The 21,990-nt window shown below is 35.9% G+C and overlaps 1 protein-coding gene across 1 annotated transcript in view; it reads right to left on the bottom strand.

The window, feature by feature from the left end:
* Positions 1 to 18,085, bottom strand: part of GALK (Mevalonate/galactokinase family protein) — a 28,147-nt gene extending 10,062 nt beyond the window's left edge. The window contains exons 1-9 of the mRNA XM_010260918.3: positions 17,673 to 18,085; positions 17,258 to 17,439; positions 16,117 to 16,163; positions 15,548 to 15,642; positions 15,287 to 15,369; positions 12,773 to 12,841; positions 9,766 to 9,951; positions 7,823 to 7,957; positions 7,243 to 7,377 (exon numbers count right to left, since the gene is read on the bottom strand). Coding sequence (XP_010259220.1) covers positions 7,243 to 7,377; positions 7,823 to 7,957; positions 9,766 to 9,951; positions 12,773 to 12,841; positions 15,287 to 15,369; positions 15,548 to 15,642; positions 16,117 to 16,163; positions 17,258 to 17,439; positions 17,673 to 17,835 — 1,095 coding nt within the window. The 5' untranslated portion in view covers positions 17,836 to 18,085. The remainder of the gene's footprint in view (positions 1 to 7,242; positions 7,378 to 7,822; positions 7,958 to 9,765; positions 9,952 to 12,772; positions 12,842 to 15,286; positions 15,370 to 15,547; positions 15,643 to 16,116; positions 16,164 to 17,257; positions 17,440 to 17,672) is intronic.
* Positions 18,086 to 21,990: the final 3,905 nt, after the last annotated feature.

The raw sequence follows: 21,990 nt of genomic DNA, 5'->3' as shown, positions 1-21,990 counted from the left end.
CACTGATTGTAGTTTTAGATAAATTCCTTGTGAAGAGAAAGAAGAAGATGAAGAATTTCAGCAGTAGAGAAGAAAAGAGGAGAAAAAAAGGAGTAGGATGTCAACCAGAATTGAATTAGTTCTGGCCGCCAACCTCTCTTTGTATTATATACTCAACTTAAAAGAATAAGAGATTACAAGAATGTCCATAGTATGGTGGCTACTTAAGTAGTTGAACATTTACAACATAAAAACATAAACTAATGGGCCTAAAGCCCAATAACTTCCTAACTTAACAACTTAAAAATAAGAAATAAATAACTAGGCCCAATAACTAGAAATCGGCCCAACTCAACACTCCCCCTCAAGTTGGGAGTAAATGTCACACATTCCCAACTTGTGTAGATCATGCTCCAACTTGTTTCTTGCAACACCTTTTGTGAGAACATCAGCAAGTTGCATATCAGAAGCTATGTATGGGAGACAAACTTTCCCAAAAGTCACCCTTTCTCTGATGAAATGCCTATCCACTTCAATGTGCTTAGTCCGATCATGTTGAACTAGGTTATGGGCAATGTTAATTGTTGCCTGGTTATCATAGTACAGCATCATAGGTTCTTCTGCCTGTACACCAATCTCTCCCAATAGGGAACGGATCCAGAGAAATTCTAAAACTCCATGTGCCATGGCCCTGTATTCTGCTTCTACGCTGGATCTTGCCAACACTGTCTGTTTCTTACTTTTCCACGAGACTAGGTTACCCCCAACAAGGGTGCAGACTCCTGAAGTATTTCTCTTGTCATCAAGGCATCCTACCCAATCAGCATCTGTATAAGCCTCTAGCTTCAACTGTCCTTGATCAGCAAATAGTATACCTCTGCCTGGGTGTCCCTTCAAATAAGCAAGAATACTGTCAACAGCCTCCCAATGTTGGACTCGTGGGGCATGCATGTATTGACTCACCACACTCACTGCATAGGAGATGTCTGGTCTTTTCATACACAAATACAGCAACCGCCCCACAAGTCTCTGATATCCCCCAATGTCCTTTACCAGCTCACCTTCTGATGCATTAATTCTGTGATTCTGATCAATAGGAGTGCTGGCTACCTTTGTTCCAAGCTTCCCTTTTTCTTGTAGAAGATCCAGAACATACTTCCTCAGAGAGATAAAGATTCAATGTTTTGATCTTGCAACTTCAATGCCTAATAAGTACCTAAGCTCTCCAAGATCCTTAATTTCAAATTCCCTATGTAGATTCTTCTTCAAACTGTCAATCTCACTTACGTCATTCCTTGTGACAACAATATCATCCACATAAACAATTAGGATTGACACCAAGGATCCCCTCCGCTTCACAAACAGTGTATGGTAAGATTGAGTCTGAGTGTAGCCAAAAGCAACCAAGGCCTTCCTGAACTTGTAAAACCATGTTCTGGGTGATTGCTTTAAACCACAAAGTGACTTTTTAAGTCTGCATACCTTTCCCTTTTCAGCATCACTGTAGAAACCGGCAGGAAGACCCAATATACACTTCCTCTTACAGATCTCCATTTAAGAAAGCATTCTTCGCATATCCGAACAGAAGTCATCTTTGCAACAGGTGCAAAGGTCTCTAAGTAATCAATGCCATAGGTCTGTGTGTACCCTTTTGTAACAAGTCTGGCCTTATACCTTTCTATACTTCCATCTGCCTTATATTTAATTGTGTAAGCCCATCTGCATCCAACAGTTTCCTTGCCCTCAAGTAGATCCACAATCTCCCATGTTTGATTCTTAATTAAGGCTTCCATCTCTTCCTGCATAGTTGTCTTCCACTCAGGTTTGGAGAGAGCTTTACAGACACCCTTGGGTATAGACACAAAGTCAAGAGAGGAAAGGAAAACACGATAGGAAGGAGAAAGTCCACTGTAGGATAAATACTATGAAATACAATGAGCAGTACACTTTCTCTTCCCTTTTCTGAGAGCAATAGGAAGGTCCAGGTTATCTGTAATGGGATTAGTAGAATCAATGGGAACTGAAACAGTAGAGGGGTCAAGAGGAATACCTTAATTTGTGTCAGCTGAATTTGAAGTCTCCAAGGAACCGACAGGAAGTGATGTGAGTTCTGCTACAGTGGAATCAACCTCCCTGTGAAGTCTCTGTCGTGAGTAACACTGAGAAGCAGGACACAAGGGAGGTGGTAAGGCAGGTGACATAAGAGGATCAGACACAGTAGTGGACACAAGAACTGGAACCGGAAGAGGGATAGACTGCTCAACTCACTTCCCCAAAACACTCCCACTAAGAAGGATTCTTCGAGAAAAAAGGATGTGGACTCAAAAAATGTGACATCCATGGTAACATACCAACTCCTAGAGACTAGATCATAGCAGCAGTACCCTTTCTGATTTTCTACATATCCAAGGAAGACACACTTCTTTGCCTTCGGATCAAACTTCGAACGATGAGGACCAAGAATATGTGCAAAGCAAACGCACCTAAACACTCTAAGAGGAATATGGAACATTTCCCCTCTGGAAAAATGAGACTGAATGGAGTGCTAAATCCAAGTATACGGGAGGGCACCCTATTAATCAAAAAGGCTGCTGCGAGAACTGCATCACCCCAAAAACGAACTGGAACTATAGATGTGATCATCATGCTCCTTGCAATCTCAACAATGTGCATGTTCTTCCTCTCTGCAACACCATTCTGCTGTGGACTGTAGAAACAGCTGCTCTGACGGACAGCACTATATTCTAACAGATACGAAGAAAAATGTTTTTCAAAATATTCCTTGGCATTATCTGACCTAAACACCTTTATTCATATCCCAAACTGTGTTAGCACGATCTGATGAAATTGCCTTACCAAGGATGATACCTCATCTCGAGATCTCAATAAGTAAATCCAAGAATATCGAGAAAAATCATCCACAAATAAGAGAAAATATCGATAACCACCGATAGAAGGAACATGATAAGGTCCCCACACATCAGAATGAACAACATCAAAAGGAGATGAACATCTTTTATTAATAGCTTTAAAGGAATGTCTACAATATTTTCCAACTTGACAACCTTCACACTCCAAACTTGACAAATTAACAGACTCAAAAAGCTTTGGAAACAAGAAACTCAAAGAAGAAAAAGACAAATGACCTAAATGATTATGCCAAAGCATAATCTGACTCACAAGCCCTGACTCACTATCCCTACTGACATGATGACCCTGATGAGGAAGCACATCTAGGAGGTAGATTCCATTCACTTCACGACTACTCCCAATCGTCCTCTTTGAATCCAGATCCTTCAAAATACAATGACCAGGAGAAAAAATTACTGAACAGTTCAGGTTCTTAGTCAAACTACTAACAAATAACAGGTTAGTACTCAATCTGGGAACACGAAGGACAGAGGGAAGGGAAATGGAATCAATAATCTTGACAGACCCATTCTTAGCAATGGGAACATGAGATCCATTAGCTGTGGAGACTCTGTCTCTTCCATAACAGAGTTAGCAAGAGGAAAAGATAGTGAAACTATGGGTCATGTGCTCTGAGGCTCCAGAATCTATAATCCAAGGAGGTCCCTCCTTACCTATAGTAGAAACATAATTTGCAGTGGCATGTGAACTACCTGTGTGAGCAAAGGAAGTAGAGTGTGCTCCACCAGAACCACCTGTACCTGGCTGTCCACCTCTTACTAAATTAGAACTGACTGTATCCCGCTGATTCAGGAACTGCCCATATCTCTCAAGTTCGGCCCTCACTGCAGCAACTGCAACAGACTCTAGAGTAGTTGTAGTGGAAGGGGCCGGTATGTCACCAGTGACTGCCATGTGAGCATTTCCTTTCTTGTTTTTGAGTCTATTCGGCACCAGATGAGGATGAAACTTCCAACAAGTATCTCTTGTGTGTTTAGGCTTCTTACAATAGTTCACAAATCAAATCCTTTTTGTCTTCCTTCTTGATTTCACTGCCACCCCGGTCTCCACTTTGTTTAGGTCTCGCAGTGCTAACCATGGCTGATTGATCAAAACCAAAATTTTTCATCATCACATTTCTCCTGCTCTCTTCCCCTGACACAAAGGCATATGCTTGGGAGAGAGTATCATTGTCCCTAGAAAGAATGTGTTGTCTTGCAATATCATACTCAGGATTAAGGCTAACAAGATATTCAAAAACCCTATACTTCTCTAGGAGCTTCTGATAAGCAACTGCATCCTTAGTGGTTTCTCAAACCATTGTCTCCAAATGGTCAATCTCTTGCCACAGGGTTTTAAGGGCTGAAAAGTAAACAGCAATAGGTCTATCTCCCTGCCTTGTAACAATAATCTAATTTCTCAACTGATAAGTCCTAGCAACATTCTCCCTCTGTGAATAGGTTTCTGCAACCCCATCCCATATTTCCTTAGTTGTATTTGCCCACAAAAAATTTTTACTTATATGGGGCAGCATTGAATTACACAGTCAATTTATCACCATATAGTTTTCTTGTACCCACCGGGAGCTGTTAGTTTCAGGTTTCACTTCTTCACCAGTGATATACCCTAACTTCCCATGAGCACCAATGGCCATCTTTGCAGATTGTGACCATTCTAAGTAATTTGAACCATCCAACTTAACTGTACTAATAATGGTTCCAGCCCCAAAAAGGTCTCTGGTACCTCCTCCCACTGGTCTCATTTCACTCCCGGGCTTGTTTTCAACTCCGTTACCCTCCATAATTATCAAAAAGAGGGTAAAAAGTTGCTATAATATGCAAGAATATCAAATAATCACTCTTGGTACCAACGACACCCTTCTGGTGCCCTAGATGGTCCTCCCACAAAAGATTCCTTTTCTGCAAGATGGGAGAAGAGAGAGAAGAGGCAGTCGCTCTCTCCAAAAACCTCCAAAACAGGTAGGACTTGAACCGCCCCCCTCAAAAAACTCCAAGGAACCCTAAAAAATTAGGGCGCCACTTCCTAGGTCAAAATTGAAGTGTCCAACAGAAACATGACTCTCCCCCTTTCTCCAATTTCTCCTGATTTTGATGGGAAACCCTAGACCAACTACAGGGCAAAACAAATCCACCAAAAAGTCCAAAAACTAGGCTTACCTGAGATCTTTGATAACCTCTTAAATCACCATGCAATCGGCCAATCTAGGGCTGCATGATCGAACAGCTCAAGGAACCTTCGGCTTGCTCTGATACCAAGTAGAAATCACCGATTGCAGTTTTAGATAAATTCCTTGTGAAGAGAAAGAAGATGATGAAGAGTTTCAGCAGTAGAGAAGAAAGGAAGAGAAGAAAAGGAGTAGGATGTCAACCAGAATTGAATTAGTTCTGGCCGCCAACCTCTCTTTGTATTATATACTCAACTTAAAAGAATAAGATATTACAAGAATGCCCTTATTAGGGCGGCTACTTAAGTAGTTGAACAGTTACAACTTAAAAACATAAACTAATGGGCCTAAAGCCCAACAACTTCTTAACTTAAACTTAAAAATAAGAAATAAATAACTGGGCCCAATAACTAAAAATCGGCCCAACTCAACACACATAAGATATAAAACAATGAGTTAACCATCCCGCCAATGCATAAGATGTGTTATGTTTTGCAAAAAGTTCTAAATATATTAAATATGCAAATCACAGCCAAAACGTTTAACCCACAACCCGGGAAGCATTCCAGTTTTGTGTCTGGTCCCAGTCCTAAAACACTGATTGATATAATCAAATAGTTGGGTTTAATACATCCAAAAGAGCTTTTCTAGTCTTAAGCTTTTGCACAAACAGGCCAGACTTTGAAGAGAGGAGGCTCAAGTCAGGGTGGCATCCAGCATACAACTTAAGGAGGCCTACCTCTACTTCTCAAAGTCATTACATTACTTAGAAATGTTTATGCAGGATCTAAATAGGTGCCTTCTCCCTAAAAGACCTACATCTCATGAGGATTTGCACAAAAAAACTTGTTCAAAATGTTAAGACTACCATTATGCATCATTGGTTTCAAAACAAACTTCTGTATAGGCTTTCTCTTAGTAACTATAGATTACTCACAGATCATGCAACTAATGAAAAAATAATAAAAGAATATAAGTTATGTGAGCAACACACCCCATGATAAATCCTCCCTATAGTTCCTGAGTTTGAAGGTCATCTACTGTTAAAATTGACTCCAAATCTTTTAAACATGGGTTGGAATGGTCGGTTTCCCTTTTTTCAGTTTATGAATTATAACAACTTCCTTGGAGAAGTTGACTTTGTTATATCAATCACAATATCAGCTCTTTGCGGTAGATATTTGTGCAAGGAACATGTTTCTTCCAAATCTTGCACAACAAGGATAGAGATTTTGAATAAGGGATTTACAATTGAGAAAAGCAATGTCCCCAGAAGAAACTTATTATGATATTGAGCTGCTATAACACAGTTCAAAAATTTAGAGGGTGGCCCATACAAGATTTGAGTTCTATCCTTTTAGATAATGAGCTTCCATAAATGAAAGCAACAGGTAAAAAGTTAGAAAGTAGTTAAAGAGATAGGGAATAGCAATGATGAAAGAGAGTGAAAGTATGGTCCATGTTGTGTGGGAGTAAAAAGGAACTCCAACCAATTTGCTTTGCATATGGTTGCTGATTCAAAGTGGTTGAGATTAAGGCTGAGTTGAGTTGAGCTGTACTGCTTTGATCTGCAATTGTAGAATTACAAACCAAAGCTTGAAAATTCACGAATATATTATTCATCAAAAAAAAATTCACAAATATATGGACGAGTATATCTACAAATTGGTGGTTCAGAGTGGAAATACCCTTCATGGCCCACGGGCAATGATTCTGGTAATTTGGTGATTAAGCTACAGTGCATTCTACATCAAAAATCCATTTAAACATGAATCTTTTCTGTGGGACGATGGAGTGAGGTAGCCAAACCCAAATAGTTGGAATAAGGCTCATTTTAGTTAAGCTGAGTATGCATATCAAGAAGCAACAGATAGACAGGGCAACTGTCAAGCAACCTAATTCAGAATCCCAAATTTATACAAGAGAATTTTCCAAATACCCAAGATCCAGGGCATAATCTGAAGCATGAAGCCTAAAAGAAGCTACAAGATATGTACCTCATTAGACTGTATGTTACCACATATACAATGTAGAAAGCACAGAATGAAGAGACAAATTTCAATTGCATCACCTCATTTGAACTAAAACTGAGCCTTGAAGGCTTTGTATTACACATAATTATGATACCAAAGAAATTCTAAAAATACATCTCAAATCTAAGAAATTACCTGAAATAACTTAAAGTGCTTTGCAGCTCTTAGTACATCCAATGAGGTTGGAGAACTACCCAAGACAGAAGGCAGATTTTCCTCTGTGATTTTCTCAATTTCTTCAGCAGTATACGGCTCCTCCTTCAAAAATTCCTGCAAGGCAGAGAAGGAAAACATAAGCTGATTGATGATAATATAAAATAAAAATTATCTGCAAATAACAAGAGCAAAACTATGAGAAAAAATTGTCCCTTTTGCTTCTTAAAACTTTGTCAAACTCAAATGATATGGAGGTAGAACATGGAAAAAGGAAAGAGAAAAAAATAATAAAAAAAAGGAAAGGAAGGATGAAAGAAAACTAATCTAAAATATTTTGTGCCTAGAAGTGAAAAATGTATAAATAATATAAGATCAAATCTAAAGCAGAAAAATAGAAAAGTAAAAAAAACTTATTAAGTGATAACAGCTGTAAGATCCCAATAGAAAGTAAATTATAGAACTTACAATTTTTTAAGGTTAAACAGCTAATATAAGGTACCAAAAAAAATTAGAAGTATAGAAGCTAGGCAAGAAAATATGAGGAAAAAATGTGTGATACCTTGACAGCAAGAACAGGATCTAAAGAACCACAACTGCTAGAAAATGACACACATAATCCCTCAACATCAGAAAGAGTTTTCACTTTGGAGATAGCTTCCTGTGGCTTCATCCCAAGCTTTATACCAAGGACAACCTGCAGATGTTTCTTAGAATCTCAGTATCTTAGCCAAGGTTCAAAGTATTGATACATATTGTAGTGCATCATACAATATGTATTGGTTTCCAGGGTCACCAACATGTGAAATACTAATAGTTAGGTTTTATTAATAGGTTTAAACAATAATAAATATAAGAGTATCCTGATAATAAATAAATAAATATAAGAGTATCCAGATAAAAAGACTGAAGTTTGATGTTCTTAACTAAGCATTCCCCCAAGTAGCCAAGCCCTCGGTTTGGAAGATCTTTGAAGACTGTAAGTGGGAATACAAAAAGTAATGAAAAGCCCCATATTTCACAACTTGTCCATACATAACCTCAACCAGAACAAAAGGTATCCTGATAAAAAATTGGCAGAACAAAAGGACTCCTATCAGTGATTGTTCATTTTCACTTTGAATCCTAGATCCTTCAGGTTGCTGCTCAATTTTTTTTATTGCATTGTGGTCATATGAAAGATTTATTTACATTAATGTCTCTTCAAACTACAATAAGGATCAGGTTGAGTACTGTCCATTATGAAAGAAATGCCATTAAGAAAAAAGTATGAGAGACAGAAAGAGTAAAGAGAAAGGAACTTATAGTAGACTCTCTCTTAAGCAAGAAATTTCCCTCCAGGAGTTTCTTAAACCAATTCCAGCACCAGCAAGAATTTTCTATTGCTTCAGCTAGTAGGCCTACATTTATTTCCTGACATGAGTGCCATTTATTACACTACACCCCCCCCCCCCCAAAGTGGTAGGGGGGACCAATCACACGGCTGAAAAACTTGCCTTCTTTGCAATCCCTCCTTTGATTATGCCATCTTTTATCCTGTTAATTTCTCCATAGAACTCACATGCCTCTGTTTCAAGAACACCAGTGCCTTTACATATTAAATTTTGTAATTGTTATCTTTTGTTGGTATAAATTTCCAGGTCTGATGTCTATTAAACCCAGAAGAAATACATAAGTTAACAGTGACTCGCCATTAAATGGTAAAGATAAGTATGGCACTTACCAGTAACATAACAAGAATTCAAAGAACAACCAAAAGAAAGTGTCATCATATTTTAAAGAAGAGATTGGAACCCAACTATAAACCAAGAATTTTACCACTGAGAAAAGTAAAATTCACCCATCATCTACCAAAAAAAAGGAGAAAGGAGATAATAAAAAAAAAAAAAACAGAAAAGAACTCTTCCTTGGTAAAGATTCACACCAAAATTGCTCAGCCATTAGGCAGTAGCATTTATCTTAGTTGTTCCTTTCATCATACAAATCAAGGCTCCAATGATTGTTAATATATAGAACATGTAACTTGCCACACATCCACAATTGTTCCCAAGTTTCAAAATTATTTTTAACCATCATAAGTAATACTGGACCTCGTAATCAACTCAAATAATTTAACTTGTTTACTGAAGTGATTGAAGATTCTTTGTCACAATACCGAACCTCATAATCAAACCACTAAAATAATTTAACTTAGAATGAAGCCAATGGTTTTTTTAGAGTGCAGATTGAATTTGACAAGCATGAGCATGTAGGTTCAAGTCTGAGAAAAGCCACTTAATGCCAAAAAAGATGTTGAAGGTTAGGTCCATATCCAGTCCACCCCTCTCCAGACCCCAGATATCTGAGACCAACATTGGCTAATGACCTTTTCACATAGCATTTGACACTTGAGAAACAAATCAAGTGGTACAAAATCTAAAGTATCTTGGGAGCCTGACATTGGGAAAGTGATATACTAGAAGCAAAACTTCTTTGCCAATATAACAATGAAATGCCAAAACTTACAGCTGCTAGACGACATTCTACAACCCGGTTGTTGTAATTTGTTGCAGCAGTTACTGCTTTCTGAGATTCTGCCAACGAATGGGCTATCACAAAAGATCCACCAGCAGGAAGTTGCACATCAGTTGCACAGATAGGGTTGAAATCAATCAGTTCCGCAAACCCAGCCTTTGCCATGACAGAAATTGCCTGTGAAACAACAAAAATCAGGTGTGGTGAACTAGCAAATATAATCCATAAGCATATATGTATCTTTCCATTCAAAGAAAATGGATTATCAAAAATCATTTAATCAACCATACAGTGCAAGGAAATGGTGATTCAACTAGGGCACAACTGTGGGTTGTGTTAGGAGAAAGAAGGGCTAATGACATGAAGTACAGGCATCTAATAGTAGAAGGCATTCTCATGTTGTTACGAGGTGGCTGATGAAAAATCACAAGGGTCCGTGGAGGTACAAACATTTAATTAAGGAGATAAAAGAAATGTTTTTTTTTTTTTGGGTGAAGAAGCATGTAGAAATTAAGGGCACTGTTACATGGGTACCAAGATCTGCCAATGGATTGACAGATAGTTTAGCAAAACAAGGGGCATTAAGACTTCTTAGATGAGGTGATTAACAGAGGCTAACCACCTTTGAGGGGCTATGTGATGATGTATGAAAACACAACACATAGTGCTACTACATCCAGAACTGTTATTCATCAACAAAAAAATATACAGTGCAAGGAGGCCTGGGGATTAGGAGATTGAAGAATTTTAACATTGCTCTGTTGGGAAAGTGGATTTGGAGGTTTGGGTTGGAAAGAGGTAGGTGGTGGAGAGACTTAAATGCTGCTAAATACGACACTGATAGAGGAGATTGGATAACCACTTCATCTTTGCCCTCTTTAGGTTGCTCCTTATGGAGGAAAATTATTGGCATTCTTCCAAGGTTCAGCAGAGGACTAAGCCCTAAATTGGGTAATGGTGAAAGGCTGGCCTTTTGGAAAGACCCTTGGTGCAGCAACTGCCCTCTCTCAGAGTTGTTTCCACAGCCATTTCAGATTTGCTGAGAATCAGGATGCTGCTGTGGCAGACTGTTATGAGTCTAATGGTAGATCAGCAATCTGGTGCCCTTCATTTCGAAGACACTTTCAGGACTGGGAGATTGTTAAATTTGTTGAGTTGCTTGAGATAGTCTCAGTTCAGTCTGTGGACATAAATAGTGATGACAGTTGGAGCTGGAATTGGAATGCTGATGGTCTTTTTCAGTCAAATCTTTTACCCTCTGGTGTGGGCTGTGTCTCTGGACAGGTGTTTAACTAAAATTAATGTCTAAAAGAGGGGTACAGGTCCAGGACCAGTTGTGTGTGCTGTGCAGGCAGGCTTTGGAGGAAACCAATCACCTGTTCCTACATTGCTCTGTCACCTCCTGACTCTGGTGGCACTACATCTCAGCTCTGGGATTAACTTGGGTAATGCCTGGAAGAGTGATGGATCTCTTTTGGTGCTGGGAAGTTCAACATCTCTCTAAGCTTGCCAGCAGTGTGTGGGTCTCTGTTCCATCTGCAGTGATAAGTACCATCTGGACTGAAGGAAACAGCAGGCTGTTCCAGAAGACTTCCAAGGAAACGCATGATTTAACATCATTTTCCTTTGGGAAGTTGGTCTCTTGGGTGTCAGCTGCAAAGAGGCTTCAGATTTCTAACCTGGGGGTGCTGTTGAGGTCCAGGAATTTGTGGGATTTGTAATGTTTCTAGCTGTTGTCAATGCCCGTCCAAGGTGTTCTAGTCTGTTATACTATCTAAGTTTAATAAAATTACTTTACCTTTTCTCCAAAAAAATAAAGGAGAGAACGTCCATCTATATGCTTCTTCCCCCTAGAAGGCCTAATTCACTTTCGCCTACATGGAGGGATATGTGTAGGTACACAAGGGCAGCAACCATTTGGTCAATATGGGAAGAGAGAAATGTTAAATTTTCCTAAGAAGAAAAATGCAATAAGCCATCATTGAAAACATTTTGATAAAGATGGGTCATTGAATAAAAGCAGTAAGCATTTTCAACCCATTTTCAGTGGATGGCATTCTTAAATGATGGCAATGTATGGTATTTTTGATGGGTCATCGAATAAAAGCATTAAGCATTTTCAACCCATTTTAAGTGGATGGCATTCTCAGATGATGGCAATGTATGGTATTGTCTTCATCTTCAAAAACCAGAATGGCTACCTCTTGGTCTCTACTAATGACAGGGAACTTGGTTTTATCAAAATTTGACGGATGTAGTATGGGGAAGCCAGGAGATTCATGCATTCATGGTGTTTTTAGGGAGAGCAATGGCACCATTCTGGCCATCTATTTGGGACCTATTGGCAGGAGTGACTTGATAAGATTGGAGCTACTGGCTGTATGCCAAGGACTGAGATTGGGAATTGGGAAAAATCCTTAACTATAGAGACTTCATAGTTAAAGGGGACCTCATGTTGTAATTGATTGGTTTAAAGATGACAATCTAAGGATTTGGCATCACATGCAATCGTGAAAAAAGTGAGAAGCCCAGCTAGGGAACTCAAAAGTCAAAACATCCTTTACATAGGTCTAAACTCTAAAGAACTGCAAATAGTTCAGCATATACTTTGGTTAGGCAGGGTGCGAGCAGAAATCAGCTGTTTTAGGGGACCACTGACCCAGAAAATGAGGTTATATAGGTGTAGATACACAACTGATGGGAAAGGGTATTGCAGAAATAAATCTTGAAGTCTGCTAAGCAAATATTCTCTCTGTACTTATATTAACTCTTTTTCAGATAGCGACAAAATGTTTGATGCTACCAATAAAATCCAGCTGTCCACTCAGCCTTACATCTCACCTTGTATTAGTGACATCATTTCTCCATGCAGTAAAAACAGGGTAGGTCAATCGGACAATAAACTTAACTGACATAATTAAGAAACCATTCTTTGTGAAAGAAAATAATTCAGGAAAACTAATAGAGAACCAAACAAGTGAAATAACAAAAACCTCACCTGGTCCATTCCACCAGATTGTGTTCCAATATGGCGTTCACATTCACATGTAAGTTGTGCAATTTCTTTCTGCAATAAAAGGAATGAGCAGGCTATTATTCAAAAGAAAAAAGAAAGAATCAATATATGCATTGAATGCTCTGGTTGGTTTCCTGTCTATTTAGCATGGCAAAAGCAACTATATTTACCAAGCAACTTAACCAGAATAAACAAAAGTAGTTCTCAGTGAAATCTTGATTACTTGATAGTAATTCCAGACTGCATTAATTAAAGAAATTGCAATAAGATATTCATTGAAAGGCATTAAAAGAGAACAGAAAGTGTATTTTAAAATTATGAAGCAAAGATCATCCACGTGCACAATGTAAATGTCTGAGAATATAATATGACAACTAAAAAAAAGAATTTTCATAGGTTCATCTAGCATATACTCAACTCAACAAAGCTTTGTACCAACTATATGGGGTGAAGAAAGAGGACTTCCCAGGGGGCACCCATCCTAGTACAGGTTAATTTGACATATATATGGAACCAAATTTATTGAAAATCATTATAAGACATTTATGTACTTGTAAAACATTGTATTTTGTATCAACAATATTGAAATTAAGCTGCTAGCAAACAAAATTTTAAATGGGGAGGGGGAGAGAGAAAGAGGGAACAATATGTCACACATAGTGCACATAAAATAAACTAGTCAGTCTCCATTCCAGCACTGAATTTCTATCTTCAATAAGCAAATAGCTGCAATACCAAATAGGAGTTCCTTGGAAAGTAACTAGCGCTTCACCAAAAAACTTCAGTACCCCCAAACAGTAAGAATGAGGTGCTTGTTGGAAACTAAAGACAACAAAGCAACAGGAAATTTTGTTCCAGGAAATTTCTCCCACAAAGGATTATTCCTTGGTAGATTTATCACATTGCAAAAGAGCTGGATAAATTTCATAGTTCTACCAAAATGTTCTTCATCCACCAAGGAGAAATGGATAACATGAACCTTATGCATAAGAATTTAATGAAGGGAAATGAAGCTAAGCAAGACCAACTTTTCTTTTGGTGGTCGATAATGGTTCCTCTTTTTTCTTTTTCTTAAATTTTTTTGACAAGTTACTTTTTCTTAAAAATTGAATAGTATGTTAATATAATCTGATAATGATTCTCAATGACAGCTGGGACTGAGATAGGATCTACTATTTACAGTAAAAGCAGTTTGTATGGACCTCAATCCTCTAAAATAAGGGCTTTCTGCTTCTAAGCTTTCCATTTGATGAAAAGTAACACTTGTGAGGTCCTTTAAAGGAGAATACCACTTTGTGTCCTTTTATTCCATGGGTACTTTCTCCAAAAAGCTAGTTGAGAGATCACTTTCCATTTACTAATCCTTTGCAATTTATCCTTGGTATTTTGGAAGCATAAAATTTCTTTATCTGCTATTATGTCGGACTGGTCATCAGAAATGAAGCATCCACTCAGTCCATTTTCCTTTCCCTCCAAACCATTTGGGGGAGGGGGGTTGGGGGGAGTGCAGAACTTGCAATGGAGATGCCAGAGGCAACATCTCTATATGTATATATCTATATATACACAGTTACACACATGTTTGTATGCATATACACATAGAATCATGCAAATGCAGTTTTCTTTTTCTTTTTTTTTTTTTTGCTTACATGCAAATACACGAGGAAATCCTGCCAAATTCATAAAATAATACTCATAAAGAGTTGCATGCTATAGAAAACCCATACGAACATTTTGAAAATAAGATGCAAGAAGTTGATACTATCATAGAGATCAGTATTATAAGAATGGTACACTTGGTTGGTGTTGATGAGGGAGGAGTTCAAAGGGGTCGCTCAATAGACTATTTTGAAGGGCTGCTGCCAGCCTGACACTGCTCTGCAGTTTTTGGCTACTTGGATACTCCTAGAAGACAATGGAAAATTCATCATTGAGTGGCATAAGCATAAAATTTAAATTTTTATGGATTGATCTGACGGGCCTTTGGATTTTTGACATCTACTCAGAGAAGCTAAGAACAATGGATATGGCACAAAACAGAATGGAATAGTGAAACAGGATTCATGCAGCCAACCCCATATAGTTGGGACAAGGCTTAGGAATTAGCATCCATTATGAACCTCTCATTTGCATGGATCCCTAGACCTGCCAGTGGCCTAGTAGATTCTCTAGGGCAGAATGGACACAGAAGAGCTTTTTTTAGGGGGGAGGGGGGGGGCACTGGGCCCAAGGTAAATTTGTAATTCTATTTTCAATTTTACTTCCTATTTTATGTCAGTCCCAGGCTATTCGTGTATTAGTCCCATCATCTCCAAGCTTTTTGGAATGATGGCCTTAATATTTTCTGAAATTAATACAAACTGGTTACTGCTGATGATAAAAAAAGATCCATTTGGACAGAGAAGAGGTCCACTTGTCATGATTTTGAAAGATAGGCCCTGAAGACCAGGCAAGTAAGCAAACAAAAAAGAACTTTGAAAGGATTAAGAGCAACACCTTTGGGAAATTCACACCAAAAGCAGCCATTATAGCAATAGTAGAAGAGCAAACAAATGCTGCTGAGCTTGATAGTCCAGACCCTGCATAAAAATAACACTAAATGAATTTGACTTCATTATGAAACAGAAAACTATAGTACTAAGCAGGATAGCTTTCAATTAAACAGAACTGATGCTGCATTTTATCAAAAAAAAAAAAAAGAAAGAAAGAAAGAAAAGAACTGATGCTGCATTACAAGCAAAAATCAGGGAGAGTTACCTGTAGGAACTGTCCCATCAACAAGGACATCAAGTCCAACTGGTACACCAACATCTACACCTTTAGATTTGGCATATTCATAATATCCTTTGTAACTGAAGAAAAATAGAAGACAATTTCTCATTAAGAAATTTCATTAGCAAGTGTCTTACATAGTTGTCAAGGAATATAGGCAATTCTAGGCAACAAGGAGAGCCTATTGCCCATATAATGGAATTTAACCCAATTTTTTATCATTAACAGATCAGAAACAATTTTATTAATAATGTAATTATGATATTGGTACATATCTTGGAGAAGAATCAAAATGGGTTTACACTGAGGGTCAGAACTTAGGCCATATCTTTTTGCAGTAGCTATGGATGAACTACAAATTTACAAGAGAAGATCCCGTGGGCATTTTGTTTGCTGATATATGGTAATAATTGATAAAAGTTGGTCTAAATGCAAGGCTAGAACAACAGAGATGCTTTAAATTAAAAGGTTTCAAGATATGTCAGCCTAAGGGGCTGCTTGATAATGGCCAGAGTTGCAAACAGTATAACCAAAGTAAGAGTGTCATATCTCACCCACAGATAAAATAATGACCCCATTTGTGGTTCTTCAAATCAACATCCTGCACAGATGAATAAGATCATGCATCTTGGCATAATATAAAGTTCATTTGCAAATGCGAAAAAGGAAGATAAAAAAAAATTAAGGCTTTCAATAATGTATTAACCCATTTCTGTTTTTTCTGTTTATTCTTGTTTTTAATTGATGTAATACTTTGTTAGAAGAGGTAACAGCTCGTGCCTCTTCATGGGTTTCCTGTATTGCCTTAATTTCTGGATTAATAAATTATTCTCATTCATAAAAAAAAAAAAATAATGTATTAACCCATTAACTCATATTAGTGCCTTATTTGTAATTCTGGCTGACATTAACTTATCATGAGCATATGGATGGTAAAGCATGAGCCAGTGTCAGAATTACAGCACACAAGGGAGGAAACTCAAATATAGGAGCACAGTAAAGCTGCAAAGAAAACCTTGGACAGCAAAAAAAGTAAGTTCTTTTCGTTGTACATGACACTTTGTTTCCTTTTGTTATTAACATACTTTACCCCTTCTCAAAAAGGAAAAAACAAAAAAAAAGCAATTTCATCCAGAATGCATCTAATGAAATAAGTGTTTTTTTCTTTAAGAAAAAGAGGTAAATTATGCACTAGACTAGTGTATTTTTAGTAATCAGGCCTAAGTTTTTTCTTTTTTTTTATGAATGTAATCAGGCCTTAAGTTCATTAATTTCTTTGCATACTTTACCTTTTATCAAAATCTAAAGAACCGCATGTGATTAGATGCCCATTCATGCATAGTTTTATAGTTTACATTCTCTATTATCCCCCTGTGACCCTTCATTGATGACTTCTAAGGAACTAAAGATATAAGCCAATTACCAATGAAGGGAGAGAAAGAGAGAAGGACTATTTCAAATGATTAATAGTCATCAGAACGCTCTTGAACCAGAATGTGCACATCAACATACGGCATCGAAAACAAAGTGCGTGATATGTTAGTAGAAGTAAATGGTGGTAAGGCAGGCAGAGTTGAGTCTATCTTGGACTACCTGGGTCTTCTCCCAACGAGTAAAGGGAATTTACTTTGCAAGGGAAGGTGAAAATTGCATGATAGAGACAGAAATTAGAAGAATAAACAAGTTCACATTCACCTGATTAGGATCAGCGGGATAAGTACACATTGTATATTTATCATTCACATTTGCGATTCTAAGCTGGGGAGACTCTCCAGCGTCATGCTTACGGATCGCGACGATTGTGTCTTGCCTTATGGCCATCGGCAGCACGGAGTATCCCTCATAATCAATATGCTCTCCGATCAAATTCACTCGACCTGCATGAAAGACCAGAAACGAGGGTTGAGTCTCCGAAGTCCCCTAAACGCAATTGAAGGCTTCAAAGCCAAATAGGTGTGTCAATTAGGGGGAAAGACAAAGAATTCGTTTCGCTTAGAATTCTAATAAACAAAAGCAAGATGAAAGCAACGGAACTCGAAAGAACAATTCGAACTGAAAACGAAACTGAGACAAAACAGAAGAAGGGAGGAAACGGAGAAAAAAAGAAGACCTGGAGATCGAGCGAAAACATCAGGTTGGTGACCGAAAACTTCAAGAAACTTGGCTTTAAGCTTATCGAATCGAAGCTGAGCTTCTTCAAGCTGGGATTCATCCCCATAAACTGGTTCGAGGGTGGAGTAAACAGGGATTGACAGTTCTTCGTGTTTTGCCATTGAAGTGAAGAAGAGATTGAAGCGTCACAGAGTTCTTTGCAATTCAAACCACAGTTTCGGGTGATACACTCACTTTTTGCCTTGACCTTTGTTTTTTCGGAAATTCGGTTTGGTCAAAATGGTAATGACGTGAAGTGGTAGACCTTTTTCTCGGCTTGTATCAATCGATTTGGATGAAATAAAGGGAATCGAGGAGGAAAGCGTCCAAATCTTTCTCGCTATTCCCAGAAACAAAATCGACAAGTTTAGTAAGAAATACCGATTTATTGACGGCAATTTATATTAGAGGAACTTGCTAAATTCAGCACAAGAGCAATCTGGACCGTACGTCTCCTGGTTCATTTTGTATGTTGGGTAGCAAAGCAAGGTGGGACCCCTTTCTTTCTCTTGCTAATCCTAACTTTGAACGTACTCATTTGTCGCAGTTTTTGATTGTTTTTCTTTTTTAAGTATTTTTCATTGATAAACACCCATTTGTCTATTAGTCGTGAGAGTTGAGACCAAGCGTGGACGCGTTTTTAAGTACATCGGGATAATGACAAACATTATTAAATTGCATTTATATTTTTTCTGTATTTCTGTTTTTTTTCGTTTTATTATTCTTTTAATTGGGTGTGGTAGCAACTTGCTGGCAAGGTGGGCGCCTTGTTAAGTACTTCACGATAATGGAGTTAATTCTGATTTTATTCTTTTGGGTAAATTTATATTTATTTATACTATTTAAAAAAAGTATAAATGGTCTTAAGAATATTTTTAAAATTTTTTAAAGACAATTTATTCTTTTATATTTAAATTTATTGATAAAAAATGAGGACAAGTTCTTGATTTAAATGAGTTGAAAAGAGGTAATTTAAAGATATTCAATGCATTCAATTCCCTCTCATTAAATCTAACATTTAAGTTATTAACTTGCATTCATATTCATTAAATCATATATTTAAGTCATTTTTATTGCTTCTCATCATTAAGTTCTATTAATTAAATCCATACTTAATAAATTAATAATTCAAACAACATAAAAGTTTATACTTTTAAAATCTACCTAGTAAAAATAGTGTTTTCATCTAGGTGTTGGTAAGAAATTAAATCATTTTGGGTCAAATGAGTTAATTCATGTTGCCATGATTAAATAATAAAATTAAAAAATACAAATTAAAAAATGAAAACATTTTTAACATAGATATTAAACAATAATAAGTATGATAAATAATAAATATTTTTATTAATGATGGAAATAGAATGTAAAACTTAAAACCAATTGGAAATAAATATTTTTCCTATTCTCTCTCATTAAATCATATATTTAAGATATATTTTTTCATCATTAAATTCTTGTAATTAAATCCATAATAATAATTTTAATAATATAAAAATAAATATTTTGAAAAGTAATTTGAAAACAAAACCATTTTCTTCCCTCCTGGCGGTGGTGGGTAAGTATTCAATCATTTGGGATCAAATGGACTAATAAATAATGTCATAAGTAGATAAAAAAAATAGAATAAATAACTATGAAATGTAAGAAGTATTTTTATTAACCATGAAAATGGTATGCCAAATTCAAAATCTACCTAAAATGAAATGATGTCATAGTCAAATAATAAAATTTTTAATAATAGAAAATACAAATAATCACAAAAAAAAGATAGAGAAAATTTTAGGCACATATCCAATGTTATATATTTATAAAAAATAAAATATTTGGTACATCACTAACATTGTGCATTCATTATATTGACCAAAAATAAGTTTTATACATAAGAAATACTTTTATCAATGATGAAAATGTAATACAAAATTTAATATCAACCTAGAAATCAAACAATTTTTATTTTTACATGGTGGGTTAGTGGTTTGAGCCAAATGATACCATAGACAAACAAAAATTAAGTGTGATAAGTAAAAAAATATTATATATAATGTAAATGAAATATATAATTTAAAGAAAAAATTATAGTCAAAGTCGATTGTACATTTAAAATTAGGTTGTAGGTTGGTCCAGAAACCAACAAAACTCTAACAACCAGCTCTATATTTCAAATTATAAAAACCCCCGCCACATCATTAGAGGCTTATGTGGTGGTTGCCAACATAGAACTCTTAGTCCATATTAGACACAACAAAAAACCTATATAGAAAATAGGTTTTCAGTTTCTATCCTACTCCCTCCCTTCTCTCTCACTCTCATAGTCATCTCTTGATCTCCTGCTCCCTCTGTCTCTCCCACTCTATCAGCTTTGGTCTATAGCTAAATCAAAACCTCTATCTCTATTGTTCCCACTTAATCTTTCTCATTTATTTCCCTTACTCTCCCTCTTAGTCAATATCCCATTCTCACTCAATTTCTATCGTTCTCCAATTGGTATAAATTTCATAGATAAGAGCTTCTTGTGATTTTTTATCAAATTGGTGTAATAATTTTTGAACCATACCAAGTTGGTCTCATGTTCTTTTATATGATTTGATTAATACCATATAAATGTGTGAGAAAATTAAAAAAATGAGAGAGAAAGAGAGTGGGAGAGAAATTGAGGGAGAACGATATAAATTAAGGGAGGATGAAAGATCAACCAAGAAAGAGAGTGTGAGAGATTAAGGGAGAACGATTGGTAGAGAGAGAATGAGAGAAATTGATATAGATAATGTAAATATAGAAACCAAAAACCATTTTTATTTGTTTTCAAAACACATAATCGTTAAGCAAATAAAGATGATTATGAGTGAGAGAGTGTGAGGGAGGGAGGGAGAGAGAGAGAAAGAGAGACTAAAAACTTTTTTTTTTAATCACCCAACATTAAAGGTCAATTTTAGTATAAGCTTTTTGTTGTGCCCAACATGAATTAAGAGTCTCATGTTGGCACCAACCATATAAGCCTCTAATGACATGGTGAGGGTTTTTATAATTTGAAATTCATAGCCGGTTGTTAGAGTTTTGTTGGTTTATGGACCAACTTGTAGCCTAATTTTAAATATACAACTAACTCCAGCTATAATTTTCCCTGATTTAAAACTAATTCACAAGTAAAGCTATTTTCTTGTCTAAATGGTGGGTCAGCAATCCAACTTTTCAAAGAAACCCATGATGTCATAATTGAATAATAAATATTTAAGTTTATTGTTAACCATATTGTTACTTTTGTTCATTTTCAATTTACATTTTTAACTATGATATATCTAAAACTCAAGTAATTAATATGAAGAAAAAAATTCTAACATGCAACGCATGTGAGTTTTGCAATTACAATAAACTTTTTTATTGAGTGGATCCCTTTCTTAGAGGACGTTTAGGACTACTGTGTTTTTTAAATGCTGGTCAAGGATTAAATTATCGACATCGAGTATCGTATCGGATAACTTGGATATTGATACAGATACAAATACAGATACACTTTGGAAACGCATGGATACGGACAAAAAATATCAAAACACTTGAATACACTAGGGAAACACATGCAAATTTCATAAATATATTAATAACACTAAATTTATGGTCAAATAGCTATAAATAATGTATAAAATATATAAGAAATATATGTTTACTGGTGTACATAAAAATATATTATAATTAATAGCAGAATGTGCAGATATCATACAATGCATTAATTAAGAGTCCAAGATGGTCCTATTATATTTATCCTAATTATTATATCAATTATTTTCTATTTTATTATTTTTTCTCTTTAACATTAATAAAAAAGTTAACCAAATATTAATTTCTCAAATATAAATTAAAATATCATTTAATAATTTTAAAAAAATATATAATTTTTACTTTCTGTAAATAATAAGTATGTTGTCATTTAATGTAAATTAAAATATTAATGAATAATTATAAAAACATATAAATTTTGTAAGATATATATCACGTGAAAATTTATAAATTTTAAGTAATAAGGTAATTATTCTACTATTAATATTTTATTTGTATAAATTTCTTGAGATTAAAATCATCTTTTGTTGTAAATATAGAATTGATAGATTATTTATTCCATTTGTTTTATTAAATATTATTTATTTTTTTAATTAGAGTTATTTTTAAAACATAAATATTGATTATTTGTTTGGACAGACATTAATAAAAATATGTTATTTCGTTAAATATCACAATGCATGGCATGGCTTAGTGGTTTAACAGTGAGTTTAAGGCTTTTGACG

The sequence above is a fragment of the Nelumbo nucifera genome, chromosome 3 (assembly GCF_055504915.1).
Source record: "Nelumbo nucifera cultivar China Antique chromosome 3, China Antique-T2T, whole genome shotgun sequence".
NCBI lineage: Eukaryota > Viridiplantae > Streptophyta > Magnoliopsida > Proteales > Nelumbonaceae > Nelumbo > Nelumbo nucifera.
The sequence above is the reverse complement of the archived record's forward strand: the minus strand, read 5'-3'. Positions and strand labels throughout refer to the sequence as shown.